At 37.3% G+C, this 23,520-nt stretch overlaps 1 protein-coding gene across 10 annotated transcripts in view; it reads right to left on the bottom strand.

Annotated features, from left to right (window-relative positions):
• NRXN1 (neurexin 1) overlaps positions 1-23,520 on the bottom strand; it is a 669,617-nt gene that overhangs the window by 334,217 nt on the left and 311,880 nt on the right. For all 10 annotated transcript variants that reach the window (XM_041489370.1, XM_041489359.1, XM_041489362.1 and 7 more), the window contains 4 exons: positions 23,024-23,405; positions 22,298-22,488; positions 7,257-7,430; positions 1,483-1,602 (listed from right to left, as the gene is read on the bottom strand). In XM_041489370.1, coding sequence (XP_041345304.1) covers positions 1,483-1,602; positions 7,257-7,430; positions 22,298-22,488; positions 23,024-23,405 — 867 coding nt within the window. The remainder of the gene's footprint in view (positions 1-1,482; positions 1,603-7,256; positions 7,431-22,297; positions 22,489-23,023; positions 23,406-23,520) is intronic.

The following is a 23,520-nucleotide window of genomic DNA, read 5'->3' as shown; positions in this document are numbered from 1 at the left end:
ATTCACAGGTAAATATCTTTCTTAAATAAGCTCATCAATTTGCCAAATTTATGCATTCACTGTCACTTGAAGAAATAATCAGTAGAATATTCCAGGTCCACACAACAATTACTACTAAAAGTTATAAACTGAGTTTCTCCTTTGCTAGATGTTATATCTGCAACCTTCTATTCACAGGTTTTAGTTACTTCTGAAACAACTCAAATGATCACAAAACAGAAATAACGTAAAAGCAAAACAGAAACACTTTTCTCTTGTAGTAAGTACTGGGATGAAACTTAAAAAACTTATGTTTAGCAATATGACTAATCATGTACATTGCTGAGAAGTGCAAACTCAAATATATATAAAGTAAACCCAAACTTTTGCTCAAATCATTGAAAGTTTTTCAATACCACATTTCATTTCTACCATAAGAGCAACTGCAGAGAAACAGAATGAGTCCTTTCATCCTTTCTCTAATTTTCAAACTACAGAACTTTCGTGGGAATAAATTATTAGCTTTTGCACACAATTAATTTTCTAGCCCTGTGATGAACACAGTTTGAGCAAACAGCTTTTCAAATTTTAAATATTCTGCTGGTTTTGGGTCTGTCAAGATGGCATGCCTTGCTTTAGAGTGGAGAACCAGAACAAGACAGAAAAATACAGAATACTTGACTAGGTAGTTATACAACACTTCCTGTTATCTGCAATTTTTTAAAGATAAATGTATGCAAATAGAAATAAAAATGCTTTAAAGAAATTCAATCTTCTTATGGGTATAAAAATGTGCAACATTTGGATATTACAAATGTGATAAATCAAACCAAAAGTCAGCAGCTTACTTTTATCATTTACCATGGAACATTATGGCTCTCCATTATTATTCCACCATTACTCCTGCATAATTCTATTTAGATCAATAAGGTTAGGTTGGAATAAAACTACATTATGAAGCTGGTGAATCAGGACCCTTATTTTTGACACATTTAAGCTTTTCCTGGAAGACCAGATGGTTGCTGCGTGTTTTTCAGATGAAATCTAAAAGAACTAAAATACTCAGCATGCTTTTATTATTGGCATATTTAGTGTGTCACCTAAAGAAATCCACAAAGGGAGATAATAAGCCTTCTCAACTGTTTCACAGTAATTATAGCCCTTGTGATGGTGCTACATTAAGATAACAAAATGTAAAACGTGTTTTCAATCAGGAAAAAAATCCATTTGAAATATGTAGGCAGGAAAGGGACTGCATCAAACAGGTAACAGGTATATTGGACTTGGGATCAAGTGCAACAAAACCAAGTTCTACCTGTGTTTGATGCTGCACATTTTCCAAAATTTATAAAGCATATTGTTTGTTCTTACCACAAGCCTTACAGATTTTCACAGGGTTGACCAGCCCAGTTAAATATCTAATATTAAAACAACATAAAGCTTTAGGCACTTGCTTCAAACATTACTTCAGGTTTTCAGAGGGACATTTTTCCATGTACTTACGGTCATTGCATAACGGTCCACTAAAGGAGGTCATGCTGCAGTCACAGCTGAACCCGTCCCACTGCTGGAGGCACACGCCCTGGTTGGCACAGGAATCCTCTTGGCACGTTGTGCTGGGGCCTAATGAGAACACACAAAAAAGGACTTGCACTTCGTCTCCCAAAGAAAGGTACTTCCCAGTGGGCCACACTGAGTAGTTGCCAACATCTCAAATCAAATGAGCAAAGAGTTACCAAGTCAAACGCACATAAACTCACTGGTTTTGGAGCAGCATGTAACATTAAAAGTGGGGGGGGTTTGCTTTAGTTGGAAGATCACTATGTCAGACACATAAGATTGCACAAAACAGAAGCAGAATTATTCCGGGTACAGTGGGAATGTTAACTTTGTTGTCAGTTATTTGTTAGCCCCGTGTCAGACAATTAACTGGCTAAAAGTTGTCTAAAAACTTCATTATTTCTTCCTGTAAATACATTTCAAACAGCAAAGCCGGATGCCACAGGAATCAAAACTCTGGGATATGAAAGACTGGATAATGAAATAGAAAAATGAAGCAAGTTTTAAGAAATAATAAAATGAAGCTACACTATTACAATTTTATTAATTACATTATATTAATCCCACGATTATATTAATCCCACAAATTATTTGAAATTATTTAGATCTGAAATTCAAAGCAGTTTGGGATTCTTTGGCTGGAATGCTGACAAGAACTGATTCACATGCTTTGGAGATCCCATGCAGGTTCCTTCTAAAAGGGGAAATGCAGAAAATCAGACTACTAATGACCTGGCATGCCAAAATGTGACATACACATGAAAAAACAAAGCTACTCTATTTCTAGAGAATCATAACTAGACTACTGAAATATAAAGAAATTTCAAAAAGGAATGATCAAAGCACTAAAGCAATCACTATACAAACATATTCAAGACTGAAAGCCTTTATGCAAGCAATGCTGGAAAATGAAGGTTCATTTAGCCCATTGTTTTAGAGGTGTGAAAGGCAAAATCAGCAACGAAATAACACACTTTAGTTCTGAAATGTACAGAGCATTTATTGCAGAAATCCAACTGTGCATTGGGGGTTTCAGTCTTGTTTAATACACACAGGGCTATCTACCTTGCAAATCAGCTTTCATCAATGCAACTTTGTCAGCAAAATAAAAAAAAAGCAAAATATAGTAAATGTTAGTAAGCAATATTGAAATGGCAGCAAACACAGAAAAAAACCATTCAGAATAAAGTGCATGCTGCTGTTAAAGAGAGAAAGAAATGCCATATAATGCAAACAAATTAACGCTAATAGCCATAAATCTTCAGGCAAGCCAAAATAAGAAAGCAGTAATTTGCCAGTATTTTACTAGAAATATAATGGTTAATTGAGCTGATGACATGTAATGGAGGAAAATTAAAAGTGTGGGGTTTTTTCTTCCTTGGATAGTTATGAATGCATTAACAGAGTAAATGCATGGCTGAATCCTGACTAGCCCTTTGTCATGTTCAGATACAGTGAATTCAAGAATAATTAGCACCATCATCCTCTGTGGTCTGCCTTTTTCTAGCCTCTCTCTCTGCCTGGTGAATGAAGACTGAAATACAGACCATGAACCACAGTTTACTATGAGCTCTCACACACATTTCACACTACAAGGAAAAATTTGGTTCTGGCATTATAAAATTGTCCCAAATTGTTTTGGGGGAGGCACATCAATATCTGTCTGAAATTCCCACAGACAGTCATTGATGATAAAGGGGCAAAGCTGGTCCAAAGATTACATAAATAAATTAAAAATCACATCCCAGAGAGAAATCCTTGTAACCCTTCTTTTCCATTAGACCTTCAAATATCTCAGTGTGTGATTTTCTTTTGATCTTCTGGTATTTTAAAGAAATCCATATCAATATGATTTAAGTCAGCTCCATGGCCTCTTCCTTTAAATGAGGCACAGCTCAATCTCTGAAGCAGGGCCTGAACAGTCATCAAAGTCACTGAGAGGGAGGGCAGGGTACGCTGCATCCCTGTCTTAGAAAAATTATTACTTCATCTATTTTCTCCCTTTAGGATAATAATAATAATAATAATAATAATAATAATAATAATAATGCACTACCATCTATAGCTGACTGCAGCAGGCAAATCACTGTAGAAATCACTATAGATAGTGATTTCTTTTTCTTTGGAGTTCTGAGCCCAGAAGTTTAGACATTTGGGCATTACATCACCCTTTCTTGAGCAGAGGATTATAATGACAGAATCCTGCAGCTGACAAGACACAATTTTTCTCACCAGATTCTGCTACTCGGAAACTTTACAAAGCTGAAGTGAAAATATCTGTAGGTGTTTAAATGTTATATATTCATGGATTTATTTACACTTTAGTTATGCAATGTTGAATTTCCTCATCTTTGCAAAAGTAGAGCAGAAGTCACAAGGACTTGAAAGTACATAAACTGCAGGACCCTGTAGGCACATTAGGAAGTCCATGTGAAAACACATATTTAGAAAAAAATATAGATAGAATCTTGCTAAAAAAGTGAGGGTTTTTTTTTTAATTATAATTAAATTGATTCTTAGCACTCTTGGCTTATCTATATTAGTCATTATTCTAAAATTGCCATCAAGACTAGCTTGCATATAAGCATTTCTTTTAGCAAAAGTGGGATTATTTTTTTCCCTAAAGAACAGAAGACAACTGTTTAATGGTGGTAAATACTATGATATTTACCCTAACAAGTTAATATTTTCCTATATATACATTTATTTATTGAACTACTAAGGTAGTTATTAAAAATACTGTAACACACCCTTCTCTAGCACTTTTTCTTTGTTCATATTCAATTTTTTAAATATTCTAATTTATTCAGTCTTCACTGCAGACTTTTTAATTGCCTGAGTTTGTGATCTCCTTTACATTTGTCCTATGTGAGGGCTTGCATGCAATATATATCACAATAAGCATTATAAACTGACACATAGATGTTTTACAATATATTATTAAAACAAATTTCTTATCTTACCACCAAGAATCCTCATGTATGTTAATACTGTGATTTTTTTCATGTAGTTCATATAAGATAGAAATCGCATTTTACATGCACATATACACACAGTGTATTTTTCTCATAACGAGATAAAAACTATGATTGTACCATACTTTAAGTGGGAAAAGGAAGTACAATTGATTTGACTGCAGGAAAACTGTGTTGACACAACCTGGCTTTGGGGTTTGCCATTAACAATTCAAAGAGCTAGTTAGCATATTTATCTTTCTAGCTGTTAGCTTCTATCTGTTCTAGTCATTGAAAATTTGTCAAGAAGGTGGATTTTGCCAAGTATAAATTATGTTTCATGTTCAATGATAGAGATATCTCTCTCTGTGGTTGCAGCTTCAAAAGGCAAACCTTCCAATTTGCCACAGTAATCCCATGAGTGGTTTGGCTCAAAATGTTTAACATACTTATGGCCATCAGATTATTGAGAAAAAGAAATATTTTAAGTACAAAATCTAACAGATAATTAATTAGAAGTACATTATGGCTTCAGAGTTTGACAGTTTGACAGAAGAGAGAAAAAGATTTGTTGGGTTTTTTTTTTTTTTTTGGTTTTTTTTTTTATGTACCTGAAATTTGGGGAATTCAATCCCATAAATCTGAAAAACAACAAATCCAAGTGCCTCACTTCTCAGGACAGATTTTGCAGAACCTGATGTCTTAACACTGGGTATATACCAGTTGTCTTTGGGATTGAGAGTGGTGGTGACTAACACTTCTGAAATTACTTCTGCTGCCATGTCCTGAGCTCTTTTGACCCGATGTCTCAGAGGACTTCCAGGGCAGGTGGGATTGGACTTCCAGGGCAGGTGGTATTGGTGCACAACTCTCAGCTCTGCAAGGATGGAGACATCCTGGCTGGACACAGCAGCAGAGGCAGGAGCAGCTTGAGGCATGCAAGGGTTTCCTAGGAGGCACCTGAATTCACAAGTGATCTGAATCATATTTTAGGTGGCAGAACAATTTTTTGGAAATCTGAATCCATGGTCTGCAAACAAAAGACTGACAGTTGTGTCAGACATGAAGACTTGAAGCAAACAAGTGAGATGGAAGAGATAACTTGCAATAAAGGTTGGAAGGGGATATTTCATTCCATGCTGTTAAAGATTTCCTTCTGCAGGCAGAAAACTTTTGAGGGGACAGTTCTCTGGGAGCCAGGCAGCACATCTGGTTTGACCAGGTTCTTGTGTCAGGTGATTTTGGTGTTGGAAAAAACTCATCCTCTACCAAAAAGGATGACAGTTTTATGGCCTTTGTTAAATTGTTGGTAGCTTTATTAAATCCGCTGATAGCTGAGTTGTGCCAGTGGTTTAAAAGGTGAACTCACACACCAGGCCCGTGGCATTATTTCTTTGAAGTACAGAAAATTCATTTAGGAAATTACATAATTTCAAAAGAAGCTATGAAATGCATAATGGAATTAAGACTTTGACTGTCTGGAGGGATGGTGCAGGGATGGAATTGCTAAAACCATTCAAAAAGCAGAATCTAATTTTCTAAACTCAGTGGCAAACTAATACATATTTTTGTACTCCTGAAAGACATATGCAAAATTCCCATCTTCTATTTTTCTATAGCTTTAGAGTCTGTTTCTATGTATTAACAATAAAACTTATATTGCTAACTAAAAGTAACAGGTAAATAACAAAAATGTTGCACATGTCCAAATGCACTGTAGGCACAACAAAAGAGGAGACAGACTTCATCCACCAGGAAGGTTTATCTCCTAAAACTTGAGACACCCCCCAGCTTTCCTTGGATTTTTACAATGTCAATTTGCTTACTTAACAAACTTGATATCAAAATCATTAAGATTCTAACTTGAAATAGATTTTATAATGTCATTTACACATTTTTCTGTCCAGAGAAGAATGGCACTTGAGAGAAGGGAGAACACATAAAATTGAATATAAACACAAAATCCAGAATAAATTAGATATGCAGGGACAGAAAATGTATTCAAATTATTCCATAAACCATAGTAAAAATAACGTGGGATCAAATGACAGCTGGAAAAATAGCTGGAGATTGACATTCCTGAATTAGAAATACACTTCTTCTAATTCTGTCCTCACTTAAATTTCATGATATACCAGATGAGTCAATAAGGAAATAATATTGTGAGATAAAACATATTTGTCTGCTACTGATTTCAGATAGAAAGGTTCATGTCAATACTAATCTAAGGGGTGAGCAAAAATAGAGAAGATAGAAGATTGGTATTAAAAAGTTTCATAAATTAGCCTTGAATTAACCAACTCAAAATGTCTGCTTTAAAATTTGAATTACTTAGCTAAGGTCTCAGCATTAACTAATGCCTGAGTGTTATGAAGATATAAAGAACTTCATTGAAGCTAATTGTTACTGTTGTTATCATTAATTAAAATACATCAGTAGTAAACAAAACACATGCAAAAAAAAAATCATGCTGCTGGGAAGTAAGGAACCTACATTTAACATTCTGAAGTTAACTCACATTCTCAGATTAATCTCTGTGCTTTAGGGCAGGCATATGCCTGTCTCCATAATACTAAAAAACACAGCCTTTATGTAAGAAGGGGTGAAGCAAGATCAATTAGAAGCAGGTAAAATATAGTCTCTTGAAATATGGAGTGTAAATATCAAAAAAGCCCTGCAGGATTGGCACAGTGCTTTCACTATGATATATATATATATATGTATAAAAAAGCCAAAAAACAACAAAACCAGCATATTTAATACCTTCACATCCTCTTTCTATTTGTCCATTGCAGAAGAGAGCATCTGAGATGAGGTCAGGGAGGCGTCCGTTCAAGTCAACTGATGCAAGGCAGCCTTGGAATCCCTCCTTCGCATGCACCAGCTTGGGCAAGGATTTAAACATTTCTTTGGCCACTCCTCCAATATACAAATCACCTGGTGAGGAGAAATAAATATTAGATACAAAAAAACAACCAGAAGAAACTTTGACCCACTTGATCTTCTGGCCTTTTTGGGCTGAATGACAGATATGTCAAAAAATATTCTTTGAAATAAATGTAGAAGAAAGCAAACACTGATAACATGCAAAATACTACAGCATTTCAGGACTGTATTTTTTCAAATGTAAATGTAGACTTCATTTTTGTATGGTTTTTGTAGACTTCAAATTTGTATGGCTGATTACTTAGAAGTACTTGGGGAAGCTTTCCATGTGCCAGCTCACGTGCTCAGGAAACATGCATCTATTGCAGAGAGAAGGATTAAATCACAGAATCCCCATCTAGAAACTCATCTAGCACTGGCACAATTGTTCATATGATTGATATGCAATTTGTTCACGTAATTGTTTAATATTCAGGGAGGCTGGCCACAGACCATGCCATTGATGGACACAGCACAGTGAGACAAAAGGCAACAGGATCCACCTGAAGTCCATGTATCCGGAATCATCCATTCAGAAGTACACCAAGAAATAAAAGACTGAGAGACACATGAAAGGAGAAACTTAGAGATACCATTGTTAAACAGCAAAATGACCAACTATTCCCACTGAAAGTCATGTGGGAGCAAGGGGAGTTAGATGCCTTTAAAACAGAAATATAAACACTGAGCAAATGGAATTTTGCTGCCAAAAATGATTATAATGGCAGATACCTATAACAAACAGCTTGCTCTGATGAACCTCAGGCAACTTACTCAGGACTGAAAACCAGGGCTTTTTCCCTTCAAGTAATTCCTAGCTCCGTGATAGACTCGCTTTGAAAGCACATAACTCTAACTTTCCTCTACAACACCGAGGGAAGGATGCTTTTATATTTTAAACCAATTCAGGCTCTACATTTCTTTCATGTTTTGGGTGTGTCTGGCAGACAGAACAGTCACCTTTCAATCCAACATAACCACAAGAACCTCCCTAAGTATGCCTCAAGTGTCAGGCTGCAGGTTTAACCAGGCATTAAATCCTCACTGATGAAGTATTTGTTTTTTGCCAGCACAAATTTGCAGCAGTTTATCTGAATATACATTCTAATCTACATTGTCTTCCAGAGCAACCCCCAGTCTGGCTGATTTTGGAGCCTAGACCACAAGACCAGGTGCTCCAGCACCAAAGAGTGTTTCCTCATGACCTCAAATGCAAAAGTGTTGATTTCCTAAGTGATTGCTGAGCTTTGTAGGCAGGTTTTACAGTGACAGAACTCAGAATGTACTGTTGTCACTACCGCATGTGGCTAGATTTAATCTCCCTCTGATTGGTGTAAATCACAGGTACACCTTTTGCTGGTTCTCCTGGCATATTTCTTGTTTGAAAGGGACTGCAATTTAGTGCTGTTTGTAATGGTTCACAGTTTACCTGTGAGGAAATAATCTGAAAGAAATAGATATCTGTAAGACTGAGAAAAATCTTTAGTCACCACATATCATCCCTAAAATTCAACTGCATTTGAATTACTGAGATGAAGAGAAAATGGAATATGCTTAGGAAAATGCTTATTAACATATAGAATTTATAAGCAAACCAGCCTAAATTCTTATCAACCTTTGTAGCATCATATATTAAGACACCTCAAACTTTATCAATTCTATGTAGATAATTTGGAAAATAAGATCTTGCTTTCCTCTAGAGCTCTGAGGTACAATGTAAATCTCACTAGCATGAGATTAAACAACAGATCAAAATATGGTGATCCATCTGTTCCCACAAATGGGATCTAATTCATTCACACCAGAAAGATTCCTGTATTTTTCAATCTGCTGAACTGAAAACAGAGTTAAAACCTTTGTGCAATGATAAAGGTTCCTCATCTTTTTCTCAGATGGAACACCTAGAAAGCAAAACCTTTCCAGGTTCCCTGAAGTTTTGTGCCTTCAGTCACTGCCAGCTCAGAATAGAGAGATAATTCATCTCAAGTGATCCAAATAGACTTAAGAGAGGGAAACCATTCCATAGAATAGTGTTAAGAAAATCACTTCTATGATAAAAAAGTTAAATTTGATCTATTGCACATGACACGTATAACCTCTTTTTAAAAATATACTGTTCAAGCAACCCCTTTTATTCTGTGATTAGTTACATCTTTAAAACCACAACCTTTCAGACTGATCCCCTGCTAATACCTGATATCCATCTCTCAAACCTGTTGAGATTGCTATATACAGTCATGCAGTAGCTGCCAGTTATGATGGATGGCTAGCAGAAATCCAGGTCAGTGTGCCAACATATAAGCTGGAACTCAGAATATTTTCTCCTGAAAATATACATTGGAACATTGCCAAATAGGTATCATATGCAGTGAAGTACAATATATTCAGTCTAAATAAGCTGCATCCCTACAGCTTACTTACAGTACCTTAAGAGTATTGATGATTAGACTGATCATTTTATACTATTAAAGACACAATTACAAATACATGTTCTGGGTAATATTTTAATTTTGTTGATGTTCAAAATAACTTTGAGTTCTGCTTTTCAAAATCAAATGTGTATGTATGGAACAGCCATACTGACTATTAGACTTCACCTTTTATGAAGTATATAAAAGTATTTTTATGACTATGAGGTAATCTTCCCAGATTTAATATCAAATGTTTAATACCATATGTGTTTGGAGTTTGCTGCTGCTGGCATGAAAAGCACTTTCTCTCAGACACAAAATTTTGCTAAGGGATAAGCTCTGGAATTTAAACTCAGATTTTTATTTTTGTTTTAAAATTAGTTAATTTTTTCACTTGGTAATTTTTCTTATCTGCCATCACAAAATGTTTGCATTGTTACTTTTATTCCAGTTGATCACATGCTACTTTCATGTTCATCTCAGTGAAGAAGTAGTTTCCAACAAAACTCCATCCATTAGACTTTCATACAAGACAGGATTGCAGAAAATATTGTTAATTAAATTTTACCTCAAACATATGATGGCAGATATTCAGAAAAGATAAAAGATTTTCCCTCTTCCAACTAAAAGAGATCAGAGGAATCAACATAGTGCAATACAAATTCCCAGGTTTTCACTTTCCCACGTCTTATGTAAGTACAGTTTCACTACTGGAAATTTTAGTCCAGAGCAAATCCCTTGTTGTGTAGCTGCCTACTTACAGGTGTGAATTACATGCAAGTTATTTCATGAAGTAAGGTACCACAGCTCATCAGATCAATAGTACAAGCTTATGACACCGTGTAAACTGGCTGGAGCCTAAATGCAACACTAATGCTACACTGCTACCCACTGAAAATGTGTAACCATAGTTTCTGGAACTAAAGTTCAGCTGCTGCCTTCCTTGTACACGTTGTCTTCTAAAGTTCAGCTTGATTTTTAAATGTGTTCCTGAAAATGTCTAATTTTTCTCATATTAATCCTAATTTGCTTTAATTTATAAAGGAAAAAAAACAAATTTATGTAAAATATCTGCCAAGTGTCATAGGCAAAGTTTCAGGTAGTAAAGAAAGAGGTCAGGTAATAGAGTGACCCAAGATTTCCTTCTTATCACTAGAAAAGCTTCAAATAAAGCAGCTTACGTGAGAGCAGATCTCACAACACTCCTCTTTTTTCTTGTATTTAGAGGGTGGTTTTTTTTTTTTTTTTTTTTTTTTTTTTTTTTTTTTTTTTTTGAGGAAAAAAAAAAAAAGAGAAAAAAGTGCTTCAGGCGTGTTCTCACTGGCACATTCATGGCAGGGCAGAGGAATCAGGTGGAAGGCAGCGCTTTCAGAGCCAGACCTGCTCATGGCAATGTTGGTACTGCTCAGTTATGCCATAAGCACTCCTAAAGAGAAGATTTTAGTGGGTTTAATCTGCATCTTTTACAGGTACTGCAGATCATCAGGTATTCCAACAGGATCTTTCCTATTTACACCTATTAATCACTTTTCTGACTTAGAGCTGATTTGTGCTTTAATAACAAGTAAATTTAACACAGAAACAAATTGCTGGCTAATAAATTAACCCGAGTTCTCAATGTATTCATTATTGGAATCACACTTATGCAAAAGCACACAGAACACCACACAACAGTGAGTCACGCACAACTGTTGGTAAAACAAATGCCAAGTCCTCCTGTAATAGCTCATCTTTTTTTATCCCAAGCCTCTGCGTTTCTTCAAAATAAGAACTTTGCAAATGCTAAACCAAAGAAATGTAAAACAAAGATTGAAGATGCTGTTCTATTTTCTGACTGACTAACAGAAGTTATTAAGAGTTATTATCTGGCACTAGTGGCATTGCTGACAGGTCACTTCACAGACTTTTCTCCTTATCTCCATTCCTGAGAATTCTTGCATGATATATGCTGGTGGGCAAAAACTATTAACTTCATTTAACAGCTACCATTGTCTTCAAACATAAGTAGAGAGGGAATTGTTTTCCATGTGTTTATGATGGTAACAACATAAGAACGCTGCTCAGGTGTGACTGGTGCACCTGGACCCTTAACATACCAGCAGCAGTTTGGTACACAAAATTTGTGACATCAGGCAACAAGTAATTTAGCCAGGATATAGTTAGACTTCTTTACTCTCCTAAATCAGTGTGCTTTGTGTGCATATCTGGTGTTCATTTCTCGAACACCTTTGCTGACAAGAAAGGAAAGAAAGGAAACCATTCATTCAAATATGGCCCCATGTATGAGTAAAAAAAAAATAAAAAAAAAGGAGGAAATACAACAGTGGAAGTAACTGTGGCTTTAATTTTTCTTAATGCATAAAGACACTATCTCTGGAATATTTTTATATGCCTGAACAAAAGCATCTTCAAATCCATAATTCTCTCCAAGAGCAGACATTCTCTCCCTCAATCTCTTGTTGTGCTGCTGGCTTTAAAAGTATTTTCAGCTATTCTCCTAATTGCTCTTTCCTTTTGGAAGAAGTTGTTTTGTCATGTTTCTAACGTCACACTGTACTAAATCACTACCATGGCTAGGATTGAGAGTGCTTCTGTGGTATACTAGGAGGGTGTTACTCCCCAGGAAGGAGACGGATAGCCCTGGCATACCGTGGTGGATTCTGAAAACACAGCAGGCATCTCCACAATTCCTTTATGTGACACATGGAAATACAAAGGAACATCTGGCTGTGGTGAAGCCAAGGTGTCAGGCACACTTTTCTCCAAATATGCTAGTTCAAAATGATCAAGCATAAAACAGCTTCTTCCCTCAGGCAGGCAAAGACAAAGGCGGACTGCAGAAACTGAGAAATGCCATAGGAAAAGTCTAATCTCGAAAGAAAACAGTGTTCACTTTATTCCAGTCCCTCCTAAAACAGATGAGCTGCTGTTACCAGATCAATAGAAATCACTTTGTAGTATCTTAATAATCGCACTACAAACTTCATGGTGGAACTCATGCTAAGACAACCCACACAATCCCAACTCATGGTATTTTTAAGACAACCGAATTGTGAAAATAAATTACTCTACACAAGCTGAATATGCACTGACTAAAAGAACAGACACCATCCTGGTTGCCAGTCAAGGGCTGGTTTCTCAAATGGAAATGTCAGGTAGGCATTCAGATGTCTTTAACATTCACTGAAATATGGGAACTTAGTTGCCCTTGATCACCTTCTCACCTCCCCAGTGTACAAAATCAGCCACCTTTTGCACATTTACTTTGTGCAACAGGCAGAGAACTGTGGAGATTTTTCTTCCAAATTTCAGCACACACCTTAGAAAAAGAACTGGGCCTAAATACTGGATGAGTGGTCATTCCAGGATCTCTCACCTTTATCAATCCTGAGTAAACACTTGCTCTTTGTTCCATATCAAAATGTGTTTGCTCCTTAAAAAAACCTTGATGAGACATAATTGCTCTTTTTTTTTCATAAACCGAGAAGCCTGCTGTGATCATAACCCATTAATAGACAGAAGAACTGTTGACAGAGGCTTACATGCTGCATCCACACAGCTTCTGCAGCGCATACGCTCCAGCATATGGCTTTTCAAACCCCCTCTGCAGCAGAGAATATGCACTTTGCTGTGCATTCACAGGCCTGCTTGGTGCTAGAGCAAAGCATGACTGAATTTTGTCTACCACTTGCAAGGAAGGGCACTTGAGGGAAGACATGAAAATGTAAACTTAGTGTTTTATGTCCACTTACTCACTTCAAAGAGTCCATTCTGTAGCTTCAGTATTGATTTGTGGTTGATGTCTTTTGGTTTTGATGTGATTTTTTTTTTTTTTTGAAGAAAAATAGTATTTTCAAAAATTTTTCCTATTGGAGTGATGAATTCTTTCACTTTTAGACCCTCTCTCACCTAAGGAGGGAAAGGGTGGCTAGTTTACTTGTCCAGGCTCTGCTGAGTTATCTGTCCTTTCAAATACTTCAGGCAAGAGGCTGTTTTATGATGTGACATGTGGTGGCTTTCATCTTTCACATTCCCTATACTGATGATAACCAAGCAAGGCAAAATGTTTATAAAGGCAAATAAAAAGGAAAAAATAAAGAAGAATTTCTAGGTTAGCATGTCACTATTTTGGGAAGGAATATAGAAACTGATCTTTTCACCCCAATTCTACTCTGCTTTCAGTATCTTGCCTGAATACATCATTAAAAAAAAAAAAAAAGAAATCACCAGCACTAAAATGCTGACATTGTGGGTTTTCTGTAGGCACCCTTATTGGCACAATAGTACATATTGTAGTTATTTGTCAAGAGAATTTAACTTTGAAGATATTTCTTCCTTTGAGTGACACTTCACTGCTCTTCTTACAATTTCACTGTAGCACTGCCCTGTAGTCCACACTGACAGAAAGAAAGAAAAAAAAAAAGGCAAGGAGAATTAAGGAGTACCAGAAAGAATTTGCAGTTGATGACTTCACCAGGAACAGTATCTTCCAGTTTTCCCTTGCACCAATTTCCATGACAGTCCACAGTGGAGATACAGGTGCTGCTCCACCTCCAATCTCCTGATTCCATCACACTGCACAGAACTACATTGGAGACTTTCCACAGTTCCACAAATATTCTTCTGCCAAGAAACTTTTCCTTATGCTCTGCTGGATGTGCTGTCCAATTCTGCACCCACCTCTTGGTGCTCAGATTTCATTCTTATTACAATTTTCAACTCAGTTTAGTGCTCCTCAGGGATCACACAAATGTGCCCGTGTTTCACAGGCAACCAAAGCTGTGTCATAGGAAGTGCTGGTGTGTGAGAAACAGCAACCACACAACAATGTCCTCAGGAGATAAGCATTGAACAGACAAAAGGAGATATTCAAAAAGTAAGTGCTCACATCTGAAGACTTCTTCAGGTTGAAATCTACCATTTTCCCAACAATTCTTTCTCAAAAACCATTTTTTTCCTCACAAGAAACAGTCATACGAAAACATTTAACATTTTCCTGATAATAATATTCCTCAGAATCCCAGCTGATCTATTTCTCTTTGCTTGTTTTTACCCCCAATACAGACTGGATGAAGAGCACTGGCATTGAAAAAGATTAAACAGATGTAAAACCAAAGCAGTCTGCCTGTGCAATGGACTGTGAGGAAAGTTGGTGATGCATGTTAAATGGTAAATAATAAAATCTAATTGCCATATAAATGTGCGTGGCAATCCATCTCCCACATAATCAATGCTAGGCCAATTACTCTGCATGAGGGGGATGGCTGTGGTGCAGAGGTGAGGCATTCAAGCACATCAAATGTCCTTCATTTCTTTCCTGTTCTGACCATTTCTGGAGATGGCACACACCTCAAAAATAGACAGAATCTAACGAAGCTGGCATTTGCATGGCACAGTATATTCAGATCTTCCTTCCTCCTGCTATAATTTTTTCCCTCTCTGCTTTATCAGCCACACATGCTCTTAGCAGACCTTGCCTCCAAAATAATGAGGAATTCCTCTTTCCAACAGACCTACTAGACCTTAGAGATCATCATCTGCAAAATTCTTCCTTTGGCTAGAGCTCACCATAAAGCCACCAACCAGCTGAGATGCTAAACATTCTCCTTTTGAATGCAGGCTTGAAGAGAGTAATTTTTATATGACATTTCTTTTGATCAAGACAATCACATTCAGACTCTGAGGATATTCCACTGAGCTGTACTTTTGCAAAAAGGATAACTCAGTCAAAATACCAAGGTTAATGAGAGTTCACAGCAGCACATTTTAAAGCAAATTTAGGATGTGCTTCTTCATTCTGTGTATCTGTGGGGGGGCTAGAATGCAGTGGATGCATATTTATACTAAATATGCAGAGGTTTTGGTAAGTTTTAAGAGCATCTATGTTTCCTGTATAATTCTTAACATAACTTTTACTTGGTGTTCCAGAAAGACTTGAAAGAAATCCCACAATTACCAGCAGTAATAACCTGCATGTCAAACAGCTGTAGGAATGAAGGCAAATCTATCCAGTCATATATGTATGAAAGATTGAGAAGAACAGGGGAAAAGAGGCAATAAACAAAAATCCTTTCAACCATTACTGATCTGACAGACTATTGCCTTGTTGGTGACTTCATAATGCAAGCTCTAGAATATCTTTATTTAACCTAGAACTACTGGAATAGATTTTCCATTTTTTACCCCATCTTATAAAGTTGGTAATTTGGATACAATTTCTGAAGGCTTAGCACTTCAAAATTATTTTCACAACCGGGTAGACAGCGTTGTTTACAAGTGGTGAGTGAAAAGTGATAAAAAAAAGAGGATAAAGGAATTCCCATTAGACCATGGTGTCCAATGACCTATTGTTATCTACTCCTAGAACTTTGTTACATAGAAAGAACCAAAGAAGAGTTCTCAGTTTGAAGTCCCTTGTTTTTCCTATGTACAGAGTCTGCTTTCCTGCACTATCAGGAAGACAACAGCTGCATTTGCCATTGTCTACTCCAATAGGTCACACTGGGAAGATCTATTTGCTGTTGACAGTATTTGGAACTCTGTATTTGGAACAGAACATTATTTCTGCATGAAGAATTCACAGCCCACTGGCAAGGTCATTACATTTAGCTCATGCATGATTATTTGAGAAATTTAAGCATTAATACTTGCTCATTTGTACAATGTTCTGTGTTTCTAAAAGCTTTGTTTCTCTAGTGATAAAAATATAAAGGACCACTGCTGTTGATGGAGGCCTTGCAATGTAGAGAAAAATCATATAATGAGGCAACAATAATAACTGCCTCAGTATAAAACAACAGAAAGAAATATTACACGAAATTGAAACAACTTCAATTTCCACTGCGAAACAGGAATTCCTCATTATGATCAAGACTAATTTAGCTCAGCATGAATAATCTACTTTGACAGGCAAATGAAATATCAATAGATTAAGGGACTATTGCAAATCATCAATGAATATGCCAGGCTAGTAGATCTACTGATAATTTAGTTAATTGCATTCAAAGTTTACAAGGATGAATTAATTGCCAAGCATATCTTTATGCACATTGAAGAATCATAATTTGGTGCATTTGCAAAACCACGGGTGATACCAGAAATTAATATAACTGCTTTTCTTTCAGGTGCTTCAGTCTAGTCTGTTTTCACAGTATTGGACAAAACAGCAAAGGGAAAAGCAAACATAGATAGAAGCAGCAGCCCTATCTCAAAAGAATAAAGGAAGCTAGGGGCCAGTAAAGAGATACAGAAATAAAAGTAAAACAGACAACAAGAGATCTAGACAGGTTATTTTAATCCAAGTAGGCTGATTCTGATGTGTGCTCTAAAATGAATAGCATTTTTTGAGGATGCAGTGATGTAACAGCACAGGAATAACATATGACTTACAATGGGCTCTAAAACTGACATTTGGGAAGGCCACATGAAAGATGATGACAGTGAGACAAGTTGAAATTATGAATGTCAGTTCAAAAAAGCAGGTCTTGACAAATGAAATGATGCACAGGCAGCAAAAGTTAACTCACAAATATTTAGCTGTGCAGGCTTTTATTTCAGAATGGCAATTTCCTTCTAAATAAACAAATAAATAAATAAATATAGTTAGCCCAATATCAAGATTAGGATGACTGCAGATCATCTTAGAGGATACAGCATATCTGTGAATATATTCTGTGATGTGCAAAGTTTAAAATTTGATTGGATACTGAAGTACTGAAACTACCAACTCATATAAAAGTTTGTAACTACTTATTGTTCAGTCTAAGATAACTGCAGCTGTCTTTACCTTCTTGTTTGGTAAGAGTACAATATCTCAGCTTCTCATTTCAATTTATAAACAATTAAAATGCTAAAATATTTTAATTTTCTGATGGGTATTCCAAGAGACTTCTGATTGGATTTTGCAGGGTTTTTTATGCCTGCTGTTTAAAAAAGCATGTGAAAGCTCTGGGGATTAAAATACTGCCTATATGTGTAGGAGAGAAGCAAGAGGAAGATTAAACCCTATAGGTAAGTGGATATAAAGTATGCTTGAGGATGTCCTCCTCCTCGGAAGCAGATCATGCATCTTCAAGTACTTATAAAATAAAATAATTTCTGACAGAACTACAGTTTCCCATACCACACTGCAAAAAATGTGGAGAGGGAAGAGATATTATAGACATTGTAAAACTCACAGTCTGAGACAGGGAGACAACATTTCTTTGGCAACAGAGAGGAACAAGGATCACAAAATGGTTTGTGTTGGAATGGACCTTAAAGATAATTCTTTTCCAACCCCTTTGCCATGGGCAGGGACACCTTTCACTGGACCAGGTTGCTCAGAGCCCCATCCAGCCTGGCCTTAAACATTCCTGGGGATGGGGCATCCACAGCTTTTTTGGCAACCTGTGCCAGTGGCTCACCAACTTCACAGTGAAGAATTTCTTCCTAATATCTAACCTAAATCTACTCTTTCAGTTTGAAGCCAATCCCCCTTATCCTGTCACTACAGGCCCTTGTAAAAAAGTCCCTCTCCAGCTTTCTTCCAGGCTTCCTTCCAGAACTGGAAGCCAAAAAGTAGGTCACCCCAAAGCCTTCTCCTTTTCAGACTGAGCAATCCCAACCTTCTCAGCCTTTCCTCATAGCAGAGGTGCTCCACCCCTGGAGTCATCTTGGTGGCCTCCTCTGGACTGGCTCCAGCAGCTCACTGTCCTTCCTGCGCTGGGAGCCCAGAGCTGGATGCAATATTCCAGGTGGGATCCCAGCAGGGCAGAGCAGAGGGGCAGAATCCCCTCCCTGCCCTGCTGCCCACGGGGCTCCTGATGCAGCCCAGGACACGTTTGGCTCTCTGGGCTGCCAGCACTCATGGCCAGGTCACATCCAGCCCCCATCCACCAGCACCCCCAAGTCCTTCAGGGCAGGGCTGCTCTGATCTGTTCACCCCCAGCCTGTGTTGATACCAGGGTTTGCCCCATCCCAGATGCAGCACCTGCTCTTGGTCTTATTAAACCTCAAAAGGGCACAATGGGTCCATTTCTCCAGCTTATCCAGGTCCCTCTGGATGGCATCCTGTCCTCAGGCGTGTTAACCACACCACCCAGCTTGGTGTCATCAGCAAATACACTGAGGGTGCTCTCAATCCCTCTCTCTATGTCAATAACAAAGGTATTTAATAACACTGGTGCCAACAAGGACCCCTGAGAGACACCACTTGTCAGTGCTGTCCATCAGGACTTTGAGCTGTCAATAACCATGAGATGCAACTGTCCAACCACTTTCTTATCCGTCATTAAATCCACCTCTCTCCAGTTTGGGGAAAAGCATGTTGTGCCTAACTGTGTCAAAGGCTTTACAGAAGTCCAGATAAATGACATCTGTAATCTTTCCCTTGTCCACCAATGTAGTCACTCCATCAAACCAATAATTTTCTCTTGTTTTTTCGTGTGCCCTTTGAGGCTACTCAGACCCCTCAGAACATCAGAGCACAGGACCAAGTACAACAAGCAAGAATTCCCCTCCACCCAACTCTTCCAGGCCTTGAATTGCAGCCATGCCAACCATCTGAGCTATCCTCAGAGCAGGACAGGGAATCTGTCCACGAAATATATGAAAGGAAATTTGCTGTGTAACTGTGTTGGCAGGCTTGAGCTGCACTGCTTTTGCTGTTCAGACTCATTTATCTGTACGGGTTATCTGCTAGAACTGCACCTCAGCAAACTTTGCTAATTTTCCCTGTGAGGAAAAATAACACAGTTCTTAGAATCCAAACACAGAATTATTTTCACTCATTTATTTGTCCCAAATTTATAATTTACCCATCTAATTACAGCAATAATTAGGCTGCAGGATGTAATATATGTGTTTCCACAGGCAGCTGCTGAAATTTTACCAGAGGTTATGCAGGGAACTGATGTGTGTGATAATGAACTTTCTGTGTTATACAGCCAAATCCTACACCCAAAAGGAAACATATATTGGAAATTCTCTCCCATACTTTTAAGGCAGCTGTCTGCTCTCCCAGACAACTTCCATGCTGTGCAGGCTCAACAACACAATCTGTGTCTTATCTTTGTGCTGAATTCACTGTGTATTTGCAAAAACCCACAGATAGTGGGTTTCTTTTTCTAGGATCAGCTTGGATTTCAAAATCAGAAATCTGGTAACTCTACAATTACTCAGAATGGCTGCAGATTTCATACTATTTTCACACATTTATATTTTTCCTAATGATAACTCTGGTTAAGCAGGTACAGTGATAACTATTGATATCTGGTTAAGATATTATTGATATCAACACACTTGATATCAGGAATTGTGATTTTGCATTTGCTTTGTTGCTAAGGCTAAGATAGTACAAGACAATGAATTAACTGTATTTATATCAGGAAAGTATATGGAGTGTTTATAGCACAACAGAAATTGTGCCATTGAAATTTCATGCCATTGAAAGGAACACAGACGTAAAATAGAAAAGAAGCAGCTACACTAGATAATTTCTACTAAATACTAAGGAAGGAAAAACGGTAGTGAAAGGCTCCCTTTTAGCCTGCTGGCTGAAAAGTATCAGCATGAATCCCCTCCCAAATCCAACCAAAATTCTCATGATATACATTGTGCCATATTTAAAGGAAGCTGACTGAGAAAAATATAGTATGATACATTTAAAACAATGAAGTAAAATGAGGCATGCTATTAAGGGAAGAGAGATGCTGAGGGCCTGTGTATGCTAGACCAGTTTTAGAGAGGTGCTTGCTATATATTCCTGCACTGAACACGTCAGGCTTGTTATTCTTTCACTATCCACATTCCCTGGGTGGTAAATTATAGAAAATCATCCAAGACAATTCACCTTACTCTCTTCAAATCTCAGCGTGGTTTCTTTTTTCATGCTCCTCATTCCTTTTTTTTTTTTTTTTAAATTCCGAAGGAATTCAAGGTTAGAAAACTCGGCAGCTACGGATACAGCTTTACTTCAAAAGCGTAAGGCGAAAGCAGCAGCATTTTCAAGGCGCCGCACACAAAGGGATGCGCAGGGATGCGGGGCTCTGCGGGCTGTCCTCGCTGAGCCGCCTCTCTGTTCGCTGGGATCGCAGCGCTCTCTAGTGCCTTCAGCGAGCACATGGATGGAACCTGAGCCTCTCTCCGTAAATAAAACGGCACACCAAAGACCCACCACAACTGCCTTTTTTTTTTTCTTTTTTTTTTTTTTCCCTACCCATGCCTGATTTAACTACTAGGCAAAGAGCCAAACATATTAAAGACATACAGATATTCATAAGTAGTGCTTGCCGCATTAAGAGTGTCAAGGAACAAGCTGGATGCTTTTTCTACAGCATCAGAAACGATGTTGAAATATTTTACACTGCATCAGTAAGAAAATCGATGATGTTTAAAAGAATGCAAACCCGAGAAACAGCATGGCACAAATTTGAAATGCTACTTTAGGAATGGAGTGTGAGCCACCCAAAAAGCTTTATCAGAAATGCCAGGTTTTTAAATAGAAGAATCTCTTATTGAAGATTATGACATATCAGGATATTGTTTTCACAGTCTTTCTTACAATCTTAATAGCACTTTCAAGTGAGGCAAACATGTAAAATATCACAAAATCCAGCATAATTACCAAGGTCAGCTCATTATCTGTGACTCAGAGGCAGTTAAAAGAAAATTCAGCAAGGAATAAGCTCTTGATGGAATATTAATATCTACTTTGAACATCCTGGCTTTTGAAATATCATACTTCTTTGACTGTTATGAAATTTCAGTTTTCGTGCCAAGAGCCTTTTAAAAGAATAGTAAAATACACACTGCTTTTCCACCAGGACAGGACATATATTCTTATATCTGATTAGGTAGTCATTATTTTAAAAATATATGTATACATCCTTTCCAAAAAATATTTTCCTCAGATGCAAATTAGTTTTTCAGAAACCCATCCACAGAACTCATTACTATCACTTTTTAAAAAATATACATATGTTTATAAAAAATAGATCTCAAGAATCTAGCTGGATTTATGACATATAGGTTTAGTGCTGGTAACAAAGTTTACCCTACCTGCAATCGAAATTCTGATGCATTACATATAACACACTCATTTAGATGAGCATGTTATGCTACTTTTATAACCTATGTTCATGTAAAAGTCAAACTTTTTCCATAGGCATTGTAAGCCTCTGTTAGTCCCTCAACTATATTTTGGTTTATATGGGCCACTTTGTGTCATTATAATTTCTTACCTTTTATTTATTTTTTTTTAATTCCCATGGGATTGCCTTAAAGTTGTACTTACCTGTGCAGAAGTACTACTAAACTGGCATTGTTAGGTTAAGGTGATATAATCACTTGTGATCATATTGATTATTATAAAATAAAAGGTTTCATACAATATTACAGAATTATACAGTACTTCACATCTGTGATTTATTCTGTTTATTATTCTGTAATGGCCCTCACTGTAGATAACACAAGAATCACTGTACTTACTTTTTAGATCTAAATTTCTGGCTCCTGCTGTGCTCTGTGTTGTGATTTTAGTGTCAATCTTTACAGTGTGCAGGTTGTTGGTATCCCTTGATATCATGACATTATGCCACTGGTTGTCATTCAGAGGTTTATTAGAACTTCCCTTGATGAGGTTGGCACCATTTCCCAAGTCAAACACATAGTGTAAATACCTGGGAAAAGAGAAAAAATTGGAAAAGTTTCCTTTTTCTTTACATAGCAAGGAGGCAATAATTAATATGTCTAATATTTTCTATTTGCTTGTACTCCTCAGCAGAACTGGCTAAACCAGAAGACAACAACGAATGCCAGATGGGGAAGCAACTGTGATTCCAAGAAATTGCCACTCATTTGGATGAGTTGAGGTGCAGTCCCAAGTTTCTGGAAAGCAACGAGCACTCCATGTACCAAGACATGCATACATACGTAGAGAGAGAGAACAAGAGGGAGGCTACAAACTAGCACTTCTTTGTGGTAAGCACCAGAGAAGTTATACCTATTATTTACTTTCATACATTTCAGGCATCTAGCTTCATCTGAAAGAAAGAGTCACAATAAAGCACATGAAGTTCAACAGGAAGAAACATTTATCGATCACATCTATCCAGTCAGAAAAAAAAAGATTTTCATCCTAAGCTTTCCCGTGTATTCCTCCTGCACACACATTTCGAATGGACTGGTTTTGCTGTTATGCTAATCCATACATACCCTTTTACTAATTCAACCACAATGAAATCATTTCCATCGCCACTGTTAAAAAGTATCAATCCATCCAGGGAGGTGGTTTTGAACTGGAAAAAAAGGTGCATAGATGTGTACGCTTGTAGCGTGGCCAGTGCAACATAACTTGCTTTTGTTTTAAAGGTTACAGGGTCTGCTATGATGTTCCTGAACCCGAATCTTGCATTTAGCTCACAATAATCGATGTCTCCATTTTTACATAAGTCAATGTATGCCATGCCATTAAATGTGAGACTCTGTAGATGCCCAATAAAATTGGAAGGCACAGAAGACAGATAGCGCCGTTCTGTTATTATTCCTGTTTCTATGTTGTGGAATTCCAGCCGTGTGTGATCGCCAGCCATTTGACCTTGAAACAGCAACAAGAAAACAGGTGTTAGTGTCTGAAAGGGGAGGTCAAAGAGTACATCATGTGATTAAGCATCTGCATCATTTTCACACTTTTCAAAATGTGCAAGGCCAAT

This window comes from Pyrgilauda ruficollis, unplaced genomic scaffold (assembly GCF_017590135.1).
Source record: "Pyrgilauda ruficollis isolate IOZ18807 unplaced genomic scaffold, ASM1759013v1 scaffold93, whole genome shotgun sequence".
Classification (NCBI taxonomy): Eukaryota; Metazoa; Chordata; class Aves; order Passeriformes; family Passeridae; genus Pyrgilauda; species Pyrgilauda ruficollis.
This window is presented reverse-complemented; position numbering and strand designations above follow the sequence as displayed.